The 23792-nt window shown below is 37.2% G+C and overlaps 1 protein-coding gene across 3 annotated transcripts in view; it reads right to left on the reverse strand.

Moving 5' to 3' along the window:
- Nucleotides 1-17005: 17005 nt before the first annotated feature.
- Nucleotides 17006-23792, reverse strand: part of LOC140162774 (ADAM 17-like protease) — a 63506-nt gene continuing 56719 nt past the window's right edge. For 2 of the 3 annotated variants that reach the window (XM_072186067.1, XM_072186066.1), the window contains exons 22-23: nt 19531-19581; nt 17007-18035 (exon numbers count right to left, since the gene is read on the reverse strand). In XM_072186067.1, coding sequence (XP_072042168.1) covers nt 17972-18035; nt 19531-19581 — 115 coding nt within the window. In that variant the 3' untranslated portion in view covers nt 17007-17971. Of the gene's footprint in view, nt 18036-19518; nt 19582-23792 lie in introns of all 3 variants that reach the window. The other variant, XM_072186068.1, reaches the window with a different exon arrangement.

Raw genomic sequence — 23792 nt, forward strand, 5'->3', positions numbered from 1 at the left:
ACAAAGAGGTGATGAATCGGGATGAGACACTTAATGCTATCTTCAGTAGATAGCGAACAAAGCATGAAAAAAAAATCAAAATATACCCAAAGACTTTCCTAACACGCGTTAAAAAAGTGCTTAATAAAAATAGTCTAAAATAGAGAAAGACGTAGGTAGGCCTACGGAACGTGATGAGGCTATAATGAAGATAAAATTTCCGAACGGGACCTATGTACATGATGTACATGAAAGGACAAATTAACCGCAACATGATGAAATATAAAATATAAGAGTAAAAAATGTAAAAAATAGCCTATAAAGTAGAAAGAGGTGATGAATTGGAATCAGGCGCTTCCCAGCAAACACAAAACGTTTTCGACATCATTCGCAAAAGGTTATAAAATGTTGTCAGAAAACGTTTAAATGTCGGGTTATATAAAGGGTACATTAATGGTGTAAAACGTTTTCATAACATTAAATAACATTTTTTGGTAATTTACTGCACAGCAAACACAAATGTTTTACAGAAAACATTTAAATGTTGGGTTATATAAAGGGTATAAAAACGTTTTAATAACATTTCAAAAACGTTTTTGAAAACTTGGTAAAAATCATTCTAAACAGAATGTTATTTTGGGGTTGAAAAAATATAATAAAAAAATGTTTTCCCAAAATATTTACAACAACGTTTTTAAAATGTTTTCACGACCTTTATATAACCCGACATTTAAATGTTATTAAAACGTTTTCAAAAAACATTTTAAGAACATTTCTGTTTTGCTGGGTGCAAATATTTTAACATAATGTTATTTAAGTGTTGACAAAATATTTGGCCAAAAATGTTTGCAAAAATAGTTTACAATGACATTTCGAAAACATTTTAAAAATATTGTTGTAGTGTGTTTTTATACAAAACGTTTTAAAACGTTATCATGACCTTTATATAACCCGACATTTTAATGTTATTAAAACGTTTTTACCTAAACCAAAATCCAAAATATAACTTATTTAAAACGTTTTAAAAACGTTTTTATGTTTGCTGGTTTAATGCTATCTTCAGTAGATAGCGAAAAAAAAAACATGAAAAAATTCAAAATATACCCAAAGACTTTCCTAACATTCTGCGCGCGTTAAAAACGGCATTCGGTCTAATGCTGAACTATAAAAAAAAGTCTTAGGGTTGGTCTGATTTAGGAGTCGTTTTTTAATTTTTTAAAATTTTGACCAACTTCAGCAAAAATATTTGAAATTTGGGCGAAAATCTGGTTTTTTTTTATGATTTTGTTAAAAATTCAGCATTTTTTGACCATTTTTGGTGCAAATTTCTCAAAGTTGGTCGAAATTCAAAAAAAATTAAAACGACAACGGTTAACGAAAAAGAAGTGGGCCAAAAAAACTTATCAAGTCTTTGTCATTCTAAATATGTATACTTTTATATACTTTACAACAACAATTTAGCAGTTATGAGACCCGAAATTTTCCATAATTCCAGGGTTCAGACCAACCTTAAAATAGAGGAAGATAGGTCCGGAACGTGATGGGGCTAGAATATAAAGATAAAATTTCTGAACGGGACTTATGTACAAGAAAGAACAAAAGTAGCCGCTACGTGATGAAATAAAAATTTGGAGCAAAAAATGTAAAACGTGGCCTATACAGTAGAAAGAGATGATGAATTGGAATCAGGCGCGGCTGTGTAGGCCTACTCTAGACATTGTTTCTTTCTCAAAATTGAGTTTTTTTGATATGTTTGTACTTTGTTATGTTTTTTATAAATACAAGGAATGAAAATCCAGATTTGCAAACTCCAACAGCAATATTTTAAGGATTTTATTTCACTATTCCACTCGTGTTTGAAATTGAAAAGGAAAGAAAATCTTTGTTGTACCAGCAGGGTACACGCGCGCAACAACACATCGCGTTGCGTATCGCGCAATTTGTTAACGCACAAATACGCTACGCATACGCGACGCTTATCTGCAAGCGCGGCGCATCTTATGGAAGCACCGCGGAAGCACTGATTTCACAAAAACCTAGCGGTCAAATGGCTCCGTTTTAGCTGATAAAATGTGGGTTTTTTTCAAGTTCTTTCCCCCGATTTAAATATCAAGTTATGAATGGATTTCGCTCAAACTTCTCAAGGGTCTGTGGATTTACCCGATGTTCACGTAATATAAGGTACAAAACGAAAACTGCCGCATTCTCCTGTGAGATTCGATGAAAGTGCAAAATGTGACCACTTTAAACTTCAACGGCCATTATTTCAATGTTCATTTTCTCGGTAAAATGACGATTTAGGTACACGATAACTCAATAAATACAGCATCTATAGGTAGGCAAATATGATCATCGTAAAAAGCATGATCGAATCAAGAAACGGTTTTCTCATTTTTTTATATTTTGGTCTATTTCCGATTTTAGGCATCATTTTGTGCAAATAGGCATTTGTGAATTTTAAAAAGTTTAATTTGATGCCTTATATGGTCTATATCTACAAAAATAAGGCCAATATCAAAAAATTAAAAACCGTTTTTGGAATGGAGCCTCAAGATTGAGCTAAAAACAAAATAAAATATTTTGGAAAGAGTGTTTTTTGTTATGATGTACCTGACAAATATTGCCAAAAACTCACTTTTTTGTGATTTTCTTCATAATTGTTGTTTTTGCCCCAAATCTGTATTTATATTAAGATTTATTGATGTCTTGCCTTCATAAAAATGTATAGTTTTATATGTCTTGCGCAAATAATTAATAAGTTATTGCACTTTTACTACATGCATGTCTGAGAGTACACAGCCGCCTTAATGCTATATCTTCAATAGATAACGAAAAAAAAACATGAAAAATTCAAAATATACCCAAAGACTTTCTTAACACGCATTCTGCGCGCGTTAATAAGAAAGGACACTCGGTCTAATGTTGAACTATTAAACAAAAGTCTTCAAATAGAGGAAGATGGAGGTCCGGAACGTGATGGGGCTATAACATAAAGATAAAATTTCTAAAAGGGATTTATGTACAAGAAAGAAATAATTAGCCGCTACGTAATGAAATAAAAATTTAGAGCAAACAAATTTGAGACGTGAATATACAGTAAAAAGAGGTGATGAATCGGGATGAGATGCATTCTGCACGCGTTAAAAAAGGGCATCCGGCCTCATGCTGAGCTATATAATTAAAAAAGTCAAAAATAAATGCCGCTAACGTTACGTAATGAAATAGAAATATAGAGCAAAAAAATGTACAACGTGGCTTATAAAGAGGTGTTGAATTGGAACAATGCGCTTAATGCTATCTTCAGTAGATAGCGAAAAAAGCATACACAAATCAAAATATACCCAAAGAATATTTCCTAACACGCATTCTGCATGCACGCGTTAAAAGAGGGCATTCGGCCTAATGCTGTGCTATTAAAACAAGTCTAAAATAGAGAAAAATATAGGTCCGGAACGTTTACTTTTAAAAGAAAGGAAACACAACAAATGATTAGAAAGTAAATGTATTTATTTCTGAATAATTTGAAAGTAAACATGTTAAATGTTTAGAATTTGAATACTCCCTATGTTGATACAAACAGGGAAATGAGCTAATTTGATACCCAAGGTGTCTTTTTGATGTTGCAGACATATAGATATTGAAGAAAACATGCACAAAAGTAACAGGAATCAATTAAAAAGTGGTGATTTTTTATCAAATTAGTGCAAACTCACTCAAACAATAATATTACTAACCCTAAAAACGTCTAAGGATTTGGCTGAAAAAGGACCCCTAAATGGCGATGCCTTCTGAAAAAAGTACAAAAGACGTCGACGACGCTGTGTGATGATAAACATACCCTTTTAGACGTTTTTCTTGGACACGGGTGCGTAGCAAGTCAGGTAGTGAGTGACCCCCCCCCCGGGCTCATACCTGTCGATGTCCGTAATTTAATTTCAAATCATCTTTTTTCCTGATGCTTATCATATTCACACTCATCAGCTAATTTTCACAGGTACGGCGGCTCACTTGGGATATCATTTGGTACGCATCCTCGTCACAAAAAAACGTCGAAAAGGGTCGAATTTAATCCTCGACGTTAAGGGATCTAAAATGAGCGTTTATTGCGTTTCGACAGTATTTTTTGTGGGACATGAGAGCACCTCAGACCTATCGAATTGCATTCTGAATACGAAGCATGTCTTTCTGATATCAAATAATTTTCATTTTTTGAAAATCACAATATAATACAAATTTTATGACAAATTATAAAAATTTGATATTTTTCAAATTTTTGATATATAACAGTCCTCGAAGTAAATTATATAAATCTAATGATATATTCTTAAAGTGTATGTAGCAGGGAGGAAAAGCCGACGGTCAATTGAAAATTTTGACCTTTCATATTGAAGATATGGATTTTTTTCCCAAAAAGACCTAATTTTTTTTTGTGTTTTGGGGAAAAAAATCCATATCTTCAATACGAAAGGTCAAAATTTTCAATTGATCGTCGGCTTTTCATCACATGCACACCTACATACACTTTAAGTATAAATCATCAGATTTATATAGTTTACTTCAAGTACTGTTAAATATCAAAAATATCAATTTTTAATGATTTGCCATAAAATGTGTATTAAATTGCGAATTTCAAAAAATCAAAATTATTTGATATCAGAATGGCATTCTTCGTATTCAGAATGCAATTCGATATGTCTGATGTGCTCTAATGTCCTACTATAAATACTGTCCAAACGTTCATACCCCAGCCCTTAAGGCGATGAAAAAAGAAAACCCTGTTCTACGGGCCCGACCGACCCAAATTTTGAAGAAATTGGGGAACATTTTTTCCTGTACAAATGAATGCCGATCCAAATTTCGGAAATTTCAGGAACAATTTTTTTTTTGTATTTTCTCAACAGAACAGTGTTTCTGTTTTTTTATCGTCGCCTAAGGGCTGCACTTATTCGCAGACTGATTGTCATAAGGTGAAATAGATGATTCTGGAGATGGTTATAGAGATCATGAGATGTTACCTTCGCACCCTCAATACATCCTTTCTTTCCCTTTCACCCTCAATCCATCACTCTGCCCTCTCTCTACTCTCCTTCATTTGTTCTTTTTCTATTCAGTTTGCCAATTATTCCCTTATAAATATTACATTAAACAGCTTTTGAATGGATTAGGCAGATGGTGAACTACCCGCAATAGCTTCGATATCTCTTGGCACCGATGACGGTGAAATCGTTCTTTCCCTTGACCGAGCTGTTGAAAAAGTCATCGATATGGGAGTCACAGTGGTCGCAGCGGCTGGGAATTCCGCTACAGATGCTTGTCGAACTTCCCCCGCTAGAGGAGAAAAGGTTGGCCTAAAAATAAAAATAATCACTGGGTTATCCCAGTTTAAGTTCATACACACGACCTTAATCTCCCACCTGTGGGTTTCAAATGGAATCATGCATTCAGGCAACCCCATTCGAAAACCACAGTCCCTGTTTGCAAGGTTAAGGTTATATGTCTTCCGTATTGGGGGTGTATAGCCTTCAACTGGAACATCCCATTATTGATTTCTCATACCGACGAAACATATGAATTTGTAAGCGCTCTTTAGCAAAGTCATTGTCCATTGAATTTACAACCGTATGACAAAGCAGGCGAAAATAGTCATCGTTTGCACAAGATTTGCAATTTGAAGAGACTTGGCCCATTGCTCATTGCAATGACTCTATATAGTAGGCCTAAGATAGCATTTTGAATCTCATCCCGAGTCATTGCATCTTTCTACTCTAGAAGTAACGTTTTACATTATTTTCTCTAAATTTTTACTTCACCATGTAGCGGCAAATTTTTTTCTTTCTAATATACCAGTCCCGATCAGAAAGTTTAAAGCGACATTACATATTCATCACTTTCCGCATCTGCCTTTTTCCTCCCTTTTCCTCCCGTGCGCGTTTTAGGATTTTGTTTCACTATAAGAGGCCTATCTACTGAAGATAGCATTTAGAATCTCACCCTGATTCATTGCATCTTTCTACTCTGGAAGTAACGTTTTACATCATTTTCTCTCAATTTAAAGCGATTATAAGAACAAATGTACACTCTAAATTTCAAGGGTTTAAAATAAATCCTAAAGGATTGTGATCAGGGACCAATCAAGTATTAGATTTAAAATTAAATCTTAGGCCTACAGATTTAAAATTATTTTTAAAATTAATTTTACCTTTCCTCCCCCCCTTTTTTAGTTTTAATTTTTTTTTTAATAGCGTGGCGTTAGGCCAAATGCCGAAGCCGTGCGTTGATTTTTTTTTCGCTCAGGCTGTTGGGCCTATCTACTGAAGATAGCATTTAGAATCTCATCCCTAGTCATTGCATCTTTCTACTCTAGAAGTAACGTTTTACATTTAGTTCTCTAAATTTTACTTCACCATGTAGCGGTGAATTTTTTCTTTTTAATACACCAGTTCCGATCAGAAAGTTTAAAGCGACATTACATATTAATCACTTTCCGCATCTGCCTGTTTCTCTATTTTTACCTCTTTTTTTTTTAATACCGTAGCGCGCCAAATTGCGATTTTTTGTAAATCACGCAGAGTAGCCGTGCGCGTTTTAGGATTTTGTTTCGCTATAATAGGCCTATCTACTGAAGATAGCATTTAGAATCTCACCCTGATTTATTGCATCTTTCTACTCTGGAAGTAACGTTTTACACCATTTTCTCTAAATTTAAAGCGATTATCAGAAAATATGTATCTCTAAATTTCAAGGGGTTAAAATATACCTGAAGGTAGCATTTAGAATCTCATCCCTAGTCATTGCATAGGCCTACTCTAGAAGTAACGTTTTACGTTTAGTTCTCTAAATTTTTACTTCATCATGCAGCAACGATTTTTTTCTTTCTAAGACACCAGTCCCGATCAGAAAGTTTAAAGCGACATTACATATTCATCACTTTCCGCATATGCCTGTTTCTCCATTTTTACCTCTTTTTCTTCCCATTTTTAAATACCGTAGCGCGCCAAATTGCGATTTTTTTAAAAATCACGCAGAGTGGCCGTGCGCGTTTTAGGATTTTGTTTCGCTATAATAGGCCTATCTACTGAAGATAGCATTTAGAATCTCACCCTGATTCATTGCATCTTTTTACTCTGGAAGTAACGTTTTACATAATTTTCTCTAAATTTAAAGCGATTATCAGAAAAAATGTACACTCTAAATTTCAAGGGTTTAAAATAAATCCTAAAGGATTGTGATCAGGGACCAATCAAGTATTAGATTTAAAATTAAAATTTAGGCCTACAGATTTAAAATTATTTTTTAAAATCTATTTTTACCTCTCCCCGCCTCCCCCTTTTTTTTTAATAGCGTGGCATTAGGCCGAATGCCGATTTTTTTTAATCGCGCAGAGTAGCCGTGCGTTGAATTTTTTCTCTGTTGAGCCTATCTACTGAAGATAGCATTTTGAATCTCATCCCTAGTCATTGCATCTTTCTACTCCAGAAGTAACGTTTCACATTTAGTTCTCTAAATTTTACCTTCATCATGTAGCGGCGAATTTTTTCTTTCTAATACACCAGTCCCGATCAGAAAGTTTAAAGCGACATTACATATTCATCACTTTCCGCATCTGCCTGTTTCTCTATTTTTACCTCTTTTTTTTTTTAATACCGTAGCGCGCCAAATTGTGATTAAAAAAAAAATCAGGCAGAGTAGCCGTGCGCGTTTTAGGATTTTGTTTCGCTATAATAGGCCTATCTACTGAAGATAGCATTTAGAATCTCACCCTGATTCATTGCATCTTTCTACTCTGGAAGTAACGTTTTACATCATTTTCTCTCAATTTAAAGCGATTATAAGAACAAATGTACACTCTAAATTTCAAGGTTTAAAATAAATCCTAAAGGATTGTGATCAGGGACCAATCAAGTATTAAATTTAAAATTAAATATTAGGCCTACAGATTTAAAATTATTTTTTAAAATCTATTTTTACCTCTTCCTCCCCTCCCCTTTTTTTTTTTTTTTTTTTAATAGCGTGGCATTAGGCCGAATGCCGATTTTTTTTTAATCGCGCAGAGTAGCCGTTCTTTGAATTTTTTCTCTGTTGGGCCTATCTACTGAAGATAGCATTTAGAATCTCATCCCTAGTCATTGCATCTTTCTACTCTAGAAGTAACGTTTTCATTTAGTTCTCTAAATTTTTACTTCATCATGTAGCGGCGAATTTTTTCTTTCTAATACATCAGTCCCGATCAGAAAGTTTAAAGCGACATTACATATTCATCACTTTCCGCATCTGCCTGTTTCTCTATTTTTACCTCTTTTTCTTCCCATTTTTTTAAATACCGTAGCGCGCCAAATGGCGATTTTTTAAAAAATCACGCAGAGTAGCCGTGCGCGTTTTAGGATTTAGTTTCGTTATAGGCCTATCTACTGAAGATAGCATTTAGAATCTCACCCTGATTCATTGCATCTTTCTACTCTGGAAGTAACGTTTTACATCATTTTCTCTAAATTTAAAGCGATTTTCATACATACGCGCTATATAACGGCGCGCGTGATTGGTCGAGAGCCGGGCATAAACAACGTTTATGCCCGGTGGCCCGGATGTGCGATCACGGGGTAGGAAAACGAAAGAAATTCGTGGTTTTTAATGATGTTAATTGTTATTTTTGTTATTATTTTGATGAAATAAGAATCACAAAATGTTCTGGTATGTATGAACGGGGTTCATTCATATATTTTCATGACTAAACGGTTGTTTATGCCCGAGGGGCCGCTTGCGGCCCGAGGGCATAAACAACCGTTTAGTCATGAAAATATATGAATGAACCCCGTTCATACATACCAGAACATTTTGTGATTCTTATTTCATCAAAATATTAACAAAAATAACAAGAAACATCATTAATAACCATGAATTTCGTTCGTTCTCCCTACCACTGCAATCGCACATCCGGGCCACCGGGCATAAACGCTGTTTATGCCCGGCTCTCGACCAATCACGCGCGCCGTTATATAGCGCGTATGTATGAACAACCGTTTAGTCATGAAAATATATGAATGAACCCCTAAATCAAATAAAATGTACACTCTAAATTTCAAGGGTTTAAAATAAATCCTAAAGGATTGTGATCAGGGACCAATCAAGTATTAGATTTAAAATTTATTCATACATACTCACGATATAACGACGTTTCTGATTGGATTTGCGCCCTTTTTTGCTGGTCATAAATACCGTTTATGACCAGTACGCAGGGCATAAACAAGCTGCGTCACGCAGCGTTGGAACCTAATTAAGGGGGCGCAACACTAAATAAGCGTCCCATAGGATAACGTGTGATTTTGGCCTACTTCGAGCGCCATTCCTGGCGTCCCTGCAATACTTGGTAAAATAAATTTGGTATCAAATTAAAGCTCTGTTTCTGTAGATTCCAAAACTTTTGTCGGCATATATCGATGACCGTTGACTTTTTTCGCTATTTCGCGGTGCACAAAATATGGCCTAAAAATATACTAAATTCACCACTCACATTTCAAAATCGGAAGTTGTCTTCATCCGCCACAGAGAATTGCTTTTAAGATAAAATGTCCGGTTTTTTCTGCATGTTATCATTGAAGACACTTGTCGAATTCATATGAGCTGATATTGAGTGATTTAGAGTGAACATGTCGGTAGATATGGTCGCTACAATCTCATACTCACTATGGACTATATTAGCCGAATTTCGTTCTTACATAAAAGGCGTAGTGATTTAGTGTTGCGCCGCCGTAAAAGGATTTAAAAGTTTTCAAAATCCACATTTGTCACTTATTAATTAAATTAGAGAAAATTTGTAGCTCAACACCGAAAATTTCATGTCTCTGCGACATTTCGTTCAAGAGAAATGTTGTTTTACAGATCAGTGCCGAAACGCGGAAAATCGCATATTTCGACTTTTCCTCCAATATGCGAGAGTTTGCACAAAACTCACTAAACTAGTGACAGACAACAATTTAAGCACGTCTTAGAACCAAGTTTAATTTCTTTTCTAGATTATCTGTCTTGCCATTTTGTTTTGGAAAGCACTTGTTAATGAGTGTGAAGTACAAACACCCCCCTGTTTCAGTAGTAACAATTATGATCTTTTTGCATAGGCCTACTGAATATGCAGCAAAACGGCTTCATGCAGATTAACAATGCCTATTAACTTTAAAACCCATTTTTGAGCCTTTTTGAAGATTTTTGGATACAATTTCTAGACTTTGCAGGCGCCTGCTCGGCCAATAAAGCATTTTTCCCAATAATAATTCATCAGGGTGACTTTTCGTAATCCTTGTTTATCTTCATGATTGAAATAGAACACATTTCATGACGCGCATTTCTTATTTTACGCGAAGAATGTAAAAAGAACGCGTTCATAACGACGGCCGTTACAAGGGGGCGCAACACTAAATAAGCGTCCCATAGGATAACGTGTGATTTTGGCCTACTTCGAGCGCCATTCCTGGCGTCCCTGCAATACTTGGTAAAATAAATTTGGTATCAAATTAAAGCTCTGTTTCTGTAGATTCCAAAACTTTTGTCGGCATATATCGATGACCGTTGACTTTTTCGCTATTTCGCGGTGCACAAAATATGGCCTAAAAATATACTAAATTCACCACTCACATTTCAAAATCGGAAGTTGTCTTCATCCGCCACAGAGAATTGCTTTTAAGATAAAATGTCCGGTTTTTTCTGCATGTTATCATTGAAGACACTTGTCGAATTCATATGAGCTGATATTGAGTGATTTAGAGTGAACATGTCGGTAGATATGGTCGCTACAATCTCATACTCACTATGGACTATATTAGCCGAATTTCGTTCTTACATAAAAGGCGTAGTGATTTAGTGTTGCGCCCCCTTATAAGGATTTAAAAGTTTTCAAAATCCACATTTGTCACTTATTAATTAAATTAGAGAAAATTTGTAGCTCAACACCGAAAATTTCATGTCTCTGCGACATTTCGTTCAAGAGAAATGTTGTTTTACAGATCAGTGCCGAAACGCGGAAAATCGCATATTTCGACTTTTCCTCCAATATGCGAGAGTTTGCACAAAACTCACTAAACTAGTGACAGACAACAATTTAAGCACGTCTTAGAACCAAGTTTAATTTCTTTTCTAGATTATCTGTCTTGCCATTTTGTTTTGGAAAGCACTTGTTAATGAGTGTGAAGTACAAACACCCCCCCTGTTTCAGTAGTAACAATTATGATCTTTTTGCATAGGCCTACTGAATATGCAGCAAAACGGCTTCATGCAGTTTAACAATGCCTATTAACTTTAAAACCCCTTTTGAGCCTTTTTGAAGATTTTTGGATACAATTTCTAGACTTTGCAGGCGCCTGCTCGGCCAATAAAGCATTTTTCCCAATAATAATTCATCAGGGTGACTTTTCGTAATCCTTGTTTATCTTCATGATTGAAATAGAACACATTTCATGACGCGCATTTCTTATTTTACGCGAAGAATGTAAAAAGAACGCGTTCATAACGACGGCCGTTACAAGGGGCGCAACACTAAATAAGCGTCCCATAGGATAACGTGTGATTTTGGCCTACTTCGAGCGCCATTCCTGGCGTCCCTGCAATACTTGGTAAAATAAATTTGGTATCAAATTAAAGCTCTGTTTCTGTAGATTCCAAAACTTTTGTCGGCATATATCGATGACCGTTGACTTTTTTCGCTATTTCGCGGTGCACAAAATATGGCCTAAAAATATACTAAATTCACCACTCACATTTCAAAATCGGAAGTTGTCTTCATCCGCCACAGAGAATTGCTTTTAAGATAAAATGTCCGGTTTTTTCTGCATGTTATCATTGAAGACACTTGTCGAATTCATATGAGCTGATATTGAGTGATTTAGAGTGAACATGTCGGTAGATATGGTCGCTACAATCTCATACTCACTATGGACTATATTAGCCGAATTTCGTTCTTACATAAAAGGCGTAGTGATTTAGTGTTGCGCCCCCTTAACACGATCCACGATTTGCTAGTGTTGCGTACACTCGCATGTCACCGCGCCCATCTCACGCGGAGCGCAAAAGATGACGCGTATCACGCGTTGACTCCCGGCCGTTGACCTCATGAGCCGAGCTGCTTCCTGCAATTAGGCCTACTCATTTTTGTCTAATTTATGAAGGAAAACGGTATGGAAATGTTATTTAAACTTGTAAATCCTTATTATTTTCATCTGTATTGAATTGCTAAGAATGTTGGGTATGTATGAATAGGGTTCATTCATAGGATTTCAGGCATGATCGCTGTTTATAAACAGCGATCATGCCCGAAATCCTATGAATGAACCCTAATTCATAGGCCTACAGATTTAAAATTATTTTTTAAAATCTATTTTTACCTCTTTCACCTCCCCCCTTATTTTTTAATAGCCTGGCATTAGGCCGAATGCCGATATTTTTAAATCGCGCAGAGTAGCCGTGCGTTGAATTTTTTCTCTGTTGGGCCTATCTACTGAAGATAGCATTTAGAATCTCATCCCTAGTCATTGCATCTTTCTACTCTAGAAGTAACGTTTTACATTTAGTTCTCTAAATTTTTACTTCACCATGTAGCGGTGAATTTTTTCTTTCTAATACACCAGTCCCGATCAGAAAGTTTAAAGCGACATTACAGCCTCATTCACTTTCCGCATCTGCCTGTTTCTCTATTTTTACCTCTTTTTTTTTAAAATACCGTAGCGCGCCAAATGGCGATTTTTTTTTTAATCACGCAGAGTAGCCGTGCGGATTTTAGGATTTTGTTTCGCTATAGGCCTATCTACTGAAGATAGCATTTAGAATCTCACCCTGATTCATTACATCTTTCTACTCTGGAAGTAACGTTTTACATCATTTTCTCTAAATTTAAAGCGATTATCAAATAAAATGTACACTCTAAATTTCAAGGGTTTAAAATAAATCCTAAAGGATTGTGATCAGGGATCAATCAAGTATTAGATTTAAAATTAAATCTTAGGCCTACACAAAAAAATTATTTTTTAAAATCTATTTTTACCTCTTTCCCCGCCTTATTTTTTAATAGCGTGGCATTAGGCCGAATGCCGATTTTTTTTAAATCGCACAGAGTAGCCGTGCGTTGAATTTTTTCTCTGTTGGGCCTATCTACTGAAGATAGCATTTAGAATCTCATCCTAGTCATTGCATCTTTCTACTCTAGAAGTAACGTTTTACATTTAGTTCTCTAAATTTTTACTTCACCATGTAGCGGTGAATTTTTTCTTTCTAATACACCAGTCCCGATCAGAAAGTTTAAAGCGACATTACATATTCATCACTTTCCGCATCTGCCTGTTTCTCTATTTTACCTCTTTTTCCTCCTTTTTTTAATACCGTAGCGCGCCAAATGGCGATTTTTTTAAATCACGCAGAGTAGCCGTGCGCGTTTAAGGATTTTGTTTCGCTATAGGCCTATCTACTGAAGATAGCATTTAGAATCTCACCCTGATTCATTACATCTTTCTACTCTGGAAGTAACGTTTTACATCATTTTCTCTAAATTTAAAGCGATTATAAGAAAAAATGTACACTCTAAATTTCAAGGGTTTAAAATAAATCCTAAAGGATTGTGATCAAGGACCAATCAAGTATTAGATTTAAAATTAAATCTTAGGCCTACAGATTTTGAATTATTTTTTCAAATCTATTTTAACCTCTTCCTCCCCCCCCCTTTTTTTTTTAATAGCGTGGCATTAGGCCGAATGCCGATTGTTTTTTTAATCGCGCAGAGTAGCCGTTCTTTGAATTTTTTTTTGTTGGGCCTATCTACTGAAGATAGCATTTAGAATCTCATCCCTAGTCATTGCATCTTTCTACTCTAGAAGTAACGTTTTACATTTGGTTCTTTAAATTTTTACTTCATCATGTAGCGGCGAATTTTTTCTTTTTAATACACCAGTCCCGATCAGAAAGTTAAAGCGACATTACATATTCATCACTCAACACGTGGGCGTGATTTCTGACTGTAAATCGAAATATTTAAACGAATAAACACTTAGATAACGCTTTTTTGTGATTTACCACAATTTAGCCAAATCGTCTAAATTAGCTGAATTCGGCATGCATGATTCTCTGCAATTTACCTCAATCTTCTGGGATTAAGCAAAATTCGATGTAATCTGGCAGAATTTAGCAGAAGCTTGAACGATTTACCATAAATTTGCAATATCTTTTGCGATTGACAGCACCTTGGACTAATTTGCGATACAGGGTGTCCCTGAAAGAACTATATCGTCGGGAAGTTAATTGTTTGGGTATTTTAACGGAACAACTAAACATAACTGGTGTGGTTGAGGAATAAATCAATTATTATATACATTTTGAATTTTGACAATGACCACCATACCGTTCGTGAAATATAAGAATTTAACGAAAATCCCTCATTTTCGAATCTTTCCACGGATTCAAATAATCACCGCTGAACTGTATTCGGAGTGATAATCACTGCACATTATCAGCGCATGAGGCGTCTATTGTCATTGACAGAGATCCGTGGAACGGGCTGAAAATGAAGTAGTTTCGTTAAAAATCTTTAAGTTAAATACGAAGCGGTCAATTGTCACTTTTCAAAAAGTATGTGATATATATAGCTGATATATTCTCCAACCATGCATCAGTTATTTAGTTATGTTTGGCTTGTTTATGCGTTAAAATACAAAAAAAAATAATCTGACGATACATTTCTTTAAGAGACACCCTGTATCTCCCAGTTTAGTACCCCCTATTTAGATGTTGCCTACAAAATTACACGGGGAAACGTCAATTCATTTTCGTAACTCGTTTTATTCAAGAAATCTATAAATCTGTATAGAATTAGGGATTTTTGCTCATATTGCACTACTAATAAGCTATTATTTTTTATACGAGAATCAGATACTAACAATAAATTACTATAAACCAGTCTACCCTATGATACGTGCTTTCGATAACGAAATACTCCCCCGGAATACTTTTTTTGTCAATAAAGGAAAAAAATAATTCGTAATAGATTCAGACTTCCTTTTATTTTTTTCTTTAATTCGATGGTGAATTGGTCCTATACTTTCAATAGTGTACGTTATTCGTTGTGCTAAAGTGGTGTAAAAATTGAAAAAGGGCCCGATATAAACACAAAAATCTACCTTTTTTTATGGGCCAAATAGTGTAAAACTGCAATTTAGCCCGGCAAACACAAAATATCACCTTCACTTTGGGCCAAAATAGTGTTAAATTGAAATATTGTCGCAGTAATGCATGGCCAAAATGAAGCCCACTGAGTCAGTGGGCATCATTTTGGCCATGCGTTACTGCGACAAGGCACTGAGAATTGAATACATGAGTGGAAGAAGGGCCCAACTCCATTTTTTTGCAAAAATGAGTTAGACCCAGCATTTTATTACCAGCAGACTGTGTGTGTGAAAGATGAGCCAAAATCCACTCTCTAAATAGTCTTCCATGTACACTTAATCATGGTTTTCATGGAAGAAAGGCCATGTATGTAATATTGTATGTTCATGTATAAAAGGTCCCCTGAAGATGAAAACATTCTGTCTATAAAACTTTTCCAAAGTTTTTCTTAATATCTCAAAAACAGTTTTGATGGAGTTGGGCCCTTCTTCCACTCAGGTATTCAATTTGTTTTTAAGTTTGCCTCCTAGACCCCGATACACCACTCACCACTGAACATGTAAAAAAATACTTGGACCCCCATAAAGCATTTGGACAAAGACCACACTTACAATCATTATGATAGAAGGTACAAAATATTGCATAACATTTTTAAATTGGTCCACTGAATCTAATATTATTAAAAATATTAGGACAAAAAATGTCTCGGATTCAAAGAGCGTGCAGAAAATCACGTTTTTCTTGTGTTTTAAATTTTTCTCATGTTTTTATATATATTTTCCAGCAAAATCATCAAAAAGTCGGAAAATAATTGAAAAAACATTCGCGACCCCACCCCTCAAAAACAAAACACAAACCCTACATTGTATTCATTTCTAGATTACACATATACAATAATAAGTCAAGAGATTTAATTCCGCTTCAAAATACAGATCGCAAAAGAAATGCTATGCTCACCACTGCATCCTGAACAAAATAATGCTAAAATTAAAACCAACAGCCAATACATGTACTGATTTAACTAAGACTTCGTTTGTTGAAATCAGTTGAGAATTTAAAAACGGTGACCTAAAACCAAGGATGGAAAGGAATCAAAAGTTGATAAAGTCCCATTCAGTTATCCCAGCGCAAGTGTAAAAAAAACAAAATTGTTTACGTCTAATTTATATACTGTCATTATATAAACTAGGCGGTTACCTGTATCTCGCGGTTTTCGGCTATCATAATTATTGGCTTTCGCAGATCTCAGAATCAGGGTGTGTCCTTTGGCTAGGTCTGACAAAATGGTCACCGTGAAAACTTTTGTTTGTTAGTCCAAGGTCCACTCACCCACCAAGTTTGAGCTCCATAGAGGCAATTTGAAATTTCTAACTTTTTTGACCTATGACCTCTTAACCGTAGGTCTGACGAAAAGGTCACCGTGGAAACTTTTGTTTGTTAGTCCAAGATCCACCCACCCACCAAGTTTGAGCTCCATAGGGGCAATTTGAAATTTCTACCTTTTTTGACCTATGACCTCTTAACCGTAGGTCTGACGAAAAGGTCACTGTGGAAACTTTTGTTTGTTAGTCCAAGGTCAACACACCCACCAAATTTGAGCTCCATAGAGACAATTTGAAATTTCTACCTTTTTTGACCTATGACCTCTTAACCGTAGGTTTGACAAAAAGGTCACTGTGGAAACTTTTGTTTGTTAGTCCAAGATCCACCCACCCACCAAGTTTGAGCTCCATAGGGGCAATTTGAAATTTCTACCTTTTTTTTTTTTTATGACCTCTTAACCGTAGGTCTGACGAAAAGGTCACCGTGGAAACTTTTGTTTGTTAGTCCAAGGTCAACACACCCACCAAGTTTGAGCTCCATAGGGGCAATTTGAAATTAGACTTTAATTGGACTTGTCCCCGGCCTTGACCTTTGACCTTTAAAAATATAAACTCGTTCTTCCTCATACCAAGCTGCACCCACCCACCAAGTTTGAGGAACGCGCGACCCCCGGTCTCCGAGAAAAGAGGCGGACAGACAAACAGACGTACAGATTCTGGTGAATTATAGTAAGATAACAGATTCATGCAAATGCCTTATTTTGTCTAAAATACACGGCTTTCGGCTGAACCATTAGCAGGCTATGTTAGCACATCTATGGCAATGATCTGAATTTTGATGATTTTAACGCTCGTCCGGATGAGCAAATCACTGAATGGAAAGCACGGCGCTGGTACTCTTGATCGAGAACGCTTTGTGTACAAATCAATAGAGCATCCAAAGGAACAATCGCACTTTTGATGTTGCATCTTCCTTGGGATTTAGGATCACCGTGCAGGCCTATTTATTTCTTGACCGATTTCAACGAACGAGGTCTTAAATCCGAGTTAAAAGATGCAGCTATTGCCTGCTGATTCTAATTATGACATATCTGTCTTTGTTTCGGATATAACTGAAAATAACTGGTACCTGAATTATTTTGTGGTCTGTATTTTCATCATCGGTCATGTCAATAACATATCGCTGGCCAAAAACGACAAAACCTTTGGTCCAAGCATAAAGCCTTCATGCTTGGACCAAGGGTTTTGTCGTTTTTGGCCAGCGACAATAAGATTAGCCCAAATAAAGCAAGTTTGTTTCCTGCAGGTGGTGTGCAAAGCAACATACGAAATGCGGTTTATAATTTTGCTTATTTTTTATATTTATTATTAGTCAGGATTCATGATAAATTATGCCAGAAATTACAAATTTTATTGTCGAATCAATGCAGAGGTCAGATAAAAAAACACCTGTATGCGGTAAAACGGCTCTCCAAAACTAAATTCGCAGGGCCGACAGGAAACTAACTCGTTTTTAGCCTAACAGAACAAATATCAGATCATAACGCTTCTTCTGCCTCTCCTGACCCTTCTTCTGTTTGAGTTGCGAACCATTGTAGTAAGCTGAAAATAGAGGGAAAAGACAACTTTATAACTTCTGACGACTAGAGGTCAGTCAGAGAAAGAGGTACGTAGAGAGGAGAGGAGAGGAGAGGGGAGGGGAGATGAGGGGAGGGGATGAGAGGAGAGGAGAGGAGAGGAGAGGAGAGGAGAGGAGAGAGGAGAGGAGAGGAGGAGGAGAGAGAGAGAGAGGAGAGGAGAGGAGAGGAGAGGAGAGGAGGAGAGAGAGAGGAGAGGAGAGGAGAGGAGAGGAGAGGAGAGGAGAGGAGAGGAGAGGAGAGGAGAGGGAGAGGAGTAGTAAGCTGAAAATAGAGGGAAAAGACAACTTCATAACTTTTGACGACTAGAGATCAGTCAGACAAAGAGGTTCGTAGAGAGGGGAGGAGAGGGAGGAGAGGAGAGGAGAGGAGAGGAGAGGAGACTCTGATTGACTAGGAAATCCAGAGAGGAGAGGAGAGGAGAGGAGAGGAGAGGAGAGGAGAGGAGAGGAGAGAGAGGGAAAAGACAACTTCATAACTTTTGACGACTAGAGATCAGTCAGACAAAGAGGTTCGTAGAGAGGGGAGGAGAGGGGAGAAGAGGAGAGGAGAGGAGAGGAGAGGAGAGGAGAGGAGAGGAGAGGAGAGGAGAGGAGAGGAGAGGAGAGAAGAGAAAAGAGCAGGGAAGAGGAGAGGTGAGATGTGGAAGAGAAGAGACGAGCAAGAGAGGCACTCTCATTTCTGCTGGATCAAATTTCTAAGTAATTTTATGACTCTCATCTCAGCACACTCTGAGGGTCATAAACTCGGAAACAGTGGCGAAGCGTCATAGGGGTATGTGCCCCTCAATCGATTGCGTAATCCCACCGGAAAATAACCAAAAACGGTGCCCCTAATCATGGTTGGTGCCCCTCCCCCCATATGATGACCCATGCTACGCCAATGCTCGGAAATTTAATCTAGCAGAAATAAGAGAGAAGGGGGAGTAGGGAAGTTTATTGACAGGGTAAGGGACAGGTAGGGGAGCGGAGAGAAGAGAGAATTTCTGTCCCACAGAAATACAAAAACATTTTAAAACATTAACTTGTTTCGGTTTTAGTCAAAACGTTTTAATTGTAAAATTGTTTTGGCGAACATTTTTGCAAAATATTTGTCAACACTTTTAAGTAACATCATGTTGCAATGTTTTGCAGCAAGTTTTCAAATATAATTTTGAACATTATTAAAACATTTTATATATAACCCTGACATTTAAAATATTTTTTCCAAAGGTTTTGTGTTTGCTGAAAATGCCAGAAAGAATGCTCAATCTGCTAGGTTTACACAAAACAGAACATAATACAATAAGAAAAAATGCCGTATTTTTTCTTAAAATTTTTCAACACAGAGGTTATAGCACGATTACTTCAAAACCTCGAAACAAAAATAACATTCAGCCAGCAAATAAAATTAAGACGACAAATAATAAAAATCAAATAATAAAGAAAAGCAAGAAAGAAGCTGCGCACATTTTGACTTACTGCTCTGTGTCAGGTCCATCACCATCGAAACTGCCGCTATTTATCATACTGCTGTAACGGCAAAAAAGGAAATAACATAATTACACACTTCAAAATGGTTGGTTCATTATTGTTTTCATTTGTTTTTCACTCCTACGGAACAAAATGGGTGCCCAGGAGGCATATTTATTTATTGCAATGGGCCGTAATAGGCTAACCCTAACCCTAAACCCAGGCTCGTACGCAAAAGTATAAAAAGTATACAAAAAGTCCCAAAATATCACAATTTGTGAGCGTAGCTAGCAAAAAAAAATACAGGTTAGGTGTATATAATTGCGGCCCGTTTTGGTTGCAGCGGCCCATTATCATGATTATGGTTGCAGAATGAAATTAAGTGTCCCGGAGCAACTTAAAAGAATATTAGTAGGCTAGTGGTTGCCACATACAAAAACTTAAACCAATCTGTTACACCTAACCCTGACGCCTACCCATATCCTAACGCAACTTTCTTCCCTGTGATGGCAGTAATTTGCCTTTTTGCTTGAACTGTTGATTTTGTATTTTTTTCCTATAAAGCATGATGACTAGAAGATGTATATTTCAAAATGTGTAAAATAAAGTTTTCGTTTTTATAAATTAATTTATAATTATTTACTACCTACCAATCTTTTATTGAAAAATTTAATGAGAAAATGAATTAAAGAACGAATGAATAAATATGTTGTTGGAGAATAAATATGATAACTGCGTTGAAAATACGATGTGAATGTGAGATATTGTTAAAGAAAGCAAGAGAAGAAGAATAATTAATTTTAAAAAATGGTAAAAATGTTTTTGGCTAAAAATGATTTGTTTTTAATGAAGTTTTAGAGCAAACCAATGGAAATTAATGATTTGTGCCTATGGCTAGCTGTGAACCAGAGATGTACTGGTACCTTATTATTGATGAGGACCTAACCAGGACTCAAATGTGGTATGGGTATAGAGCTAAATGTATCTCAATTGAAGAACATAGAGCTGTTACGCTGCAAGATTCCTATTGGGACCGCTTGCACAGGAACAACGTCAGTAAGGTGCTTGGCTGGTACTGTGCAGTACCATTGCTGGTGAGTTATGTGCAGTAGCAGCATTGGTACTGTACAGTGTAAGTACCAGTTGGGTACCTTGGCGATGGTGTACCTGTGCAGGCGGCCACAATAGGAATCTTGCAGTGTGGTTCTAGTTCTCTACTGGAATTCTGGGTAGACAACTTCCACACTTAAACCTAAAGGTAGGGGTACAGGATAGGTATCAGAACTGGCTGTAACCAATATCCGGAACTGATCCTGTCTGAAACAGGCTCTAATCTACACCAAGATAACTAAAGAACCAGCTTGAAAGGTACTTTCAATTTCAGTGACTGTGGATGATGTTATGCATGATTTGTAGAAATAAGTGGGTAGAGGAGGGTAGCTTATTTAAACCAAAAATGAAGGTTTAAGGAAAAAAATGGATAGGAGTTCATACATTCACAAAGGTCACAGTATGGCCTATTCCCCTGGAGGGCTGCCTGCACAGATACACCTTCACCAAGGTACCCGACTGGTACACACAGAGTACCTATGGTACACACAGTACCAATGCTGCTACTGCACAGTAGGCCTACCAGCCAAGTACCTTAGCGATGGTGCATCTGTGCAGGTGGCCCCAATAGGCATTTTGGAGTGTACAATGCACACACAAATCGGATATTCCAGTTGAAATCCATGTACCATGAAAGACACAACTTAAATTTCCAGGGGTTTAGGAATTTCAACTGGGATAGCCCATTATGTATGACATATCATATTGTCCAGCGTTCGAAATAGGGCCGGTCAGCCGGCCATTGGCCTGTAACTTTTTGGCCTGGCCGGTAACTTTTCTGACTGGCATCTAGTTGCCGGCCCGGGTGGCCGGTAACTTTTTAAGGTCAAGCCCGGCTGGCCTGTAACTTTTTGAGGCATATTTCGAACACTGATATTGTCACTACACAAGCCTACCCTCTAAACAAGTTTCACCCAACCAGCAATGTATAATGCTGTAAGTCTATACCATGCATTTACATGCAGCATCACAGACACATCATCAGTTGAATTCACTTTTTAAAAGCAGTCTGCAGGGCTGCATACTGTTAATACCAGTGGCAAAGCCTCAGGAAGGGGAAGCCCCTGGGATGCTAGCCACTGATAATTTAGATTTGTAGGCCTTTCTTGCCAATTTTTGTCAGATCACCCCCCCATGAAAGCAGCCTTGTCCCACCATGGAAATAGTAGGAATCACAATGAAATCGATCGCCTGTGACTAATCCCTCATATCTATTCTTCATTACAAAGGAAGAGGACTCATCTACTATTTCCATGGTCCCCCTTAGGCCTCGTATCCATAGGCTGTTCCCTTGTGGCGTGTGCCCTTGTTCCGTGTTTATTTTTTCCCATGTGACCTGCCACACAGACAACGAACCGTAGCGGCCACTAAGCAAAACAAAGGTTCGTTGTCTGTGTGGCAGGTCACATGGGAAAATGTAAACACGGAACAAGGGCACACGCCACAAGGGAACAGCCTATGGATACGAGGTTTAGGTTCCATAGGCTGTTCCTTGTGGCGTGTGCCCTTTGTTCCGTGTTCACTTGTTCCCATGTGACCTGCCACACAGAAGTGGCCGTAGCGGCCACTAAGCAAAACAAAGGTTCGTTGTCTGTGTGTCAGGTCACATGGGAACAAGTGAACACGGCACAAGGGCACACGGCACAAGGGAACAGCCTATGGATACAGGGCCTAAGTATACAACCTATGGATACTGCCACTAAGCAAAACAAAGATTCGTTGTCCGTGTGGCAGGTCACATGGGAACAAGTGAACACGGAACAAGGGCACACGCCACAAGGGAACAGCCTATGGTTACAGGGCCTTAGCACCCCTGGATAAATCCTAGCTACCTCCACTGGTTAACAGTAATTAATTGTATCAAAACAAATAATATACATGGATAACAGCTACATGAAACAATTATAAGTTTCAGAATCAATGCACATGCTATAATACATTCATGCACAGATCATTTTACAAGGAAGTTTCATACTCACCATGATGGGCGTATCAGTATTAGGTGCTTAGTGATGAGCGTATTGATGAGTCATCTCAATGCAAGCGATGGTGTTTTAAGATAATGCATCATGCATGTGTGAGTTGGTAAGGTTAATTATTAATGATAGTTTATGAATTAAATTAGCCTTAGTTATAAAATCAATGTTCAGAAAAATGATGAAAATTAATTATTATCTCGTCCATGGGCAGGAAAAACTCATGTCTTTGGCCCCTGAACATGTTTAAAGCAAAACCTCCTATGAAACCTATTTGCAGTTTTTGTTTTAAACATGTTCAAGGGCCAAAGACAAAGGATGCTTTTCCTGCCATATCAGTCTAATTGGTCTATTACAATTGAAATCCATACACCCCCTATGCAAGACATGACCTTGATCTTCCACACAGGGAGTGTGAATTTCAAACAGGCTACCTGAATCAGTAACTCCATTTGAAAGCTACACTCCTTGTGTGGGAGATTGGGGTCATGTCTTCCACATGGGGGTTTTGGACTTCAACTGGAATAGCACAATTTCTTACAATTCCTCTCTGATATGTTACAATAAGAATGATAATAATAAAAACTTTTTACCTATGAATACATGCTTACCACTGAAGCAGAATCCAGCATGAAACTCCTAATATCAGTCTCGGGATCAAAATCGGTCATCAAGATGAATCATCAAGACTACACCAGCAGTGATGAGTAACTTCACATGGAGAGTGTGCAAAGTGTCGTCTCAACAGAGTCTGGAAATCTAATTTGTCAGGTCCTATACAACCTTGGTGCCAGGCCTTGGTAAATGGAACTCCCTTTTGTCTCTTGTCATTCCTCTCAAGCTGCATGTTGGTCTTTCATGTTTTCTTACATCGAGCATACACAACCACCCACACATACCACTGACTCTTCCCACTTTTATCTGCCAAAGCAAAGACTTGGCACCGTCTGGCAAGACGTATTCGATCGGTGAACTCGGAATAAAAACCGGAGATCTCCGGATTTAATATAAAAACTTTAACAGCACACATCGTGCACTTACTTGAACACAACCATATCTATCATTCTTGAAGAGGTTCATTAGGTTTGCAGAAACTCAAATACAATATTTCATCTTGACAAAACCAATTTGTTTTACTGACCACACCGTACAACAAAACCATATTATCAATTGGAAAGATGCCCA

This window comes from Amphiura filiformis, chromosome 10, assembly GCF_039555335.1.
Source record: "Amphiura filiformis chromosome 10, Afil_fr2py, whole genome shotgun sequence".
Lineage (NCBI taxonomy): Eukaryota > Metazoa > Echinodermata > Ophiuroidea > Amphilepidida > Amphiuridae > Amphiura > Amphiura filiformis.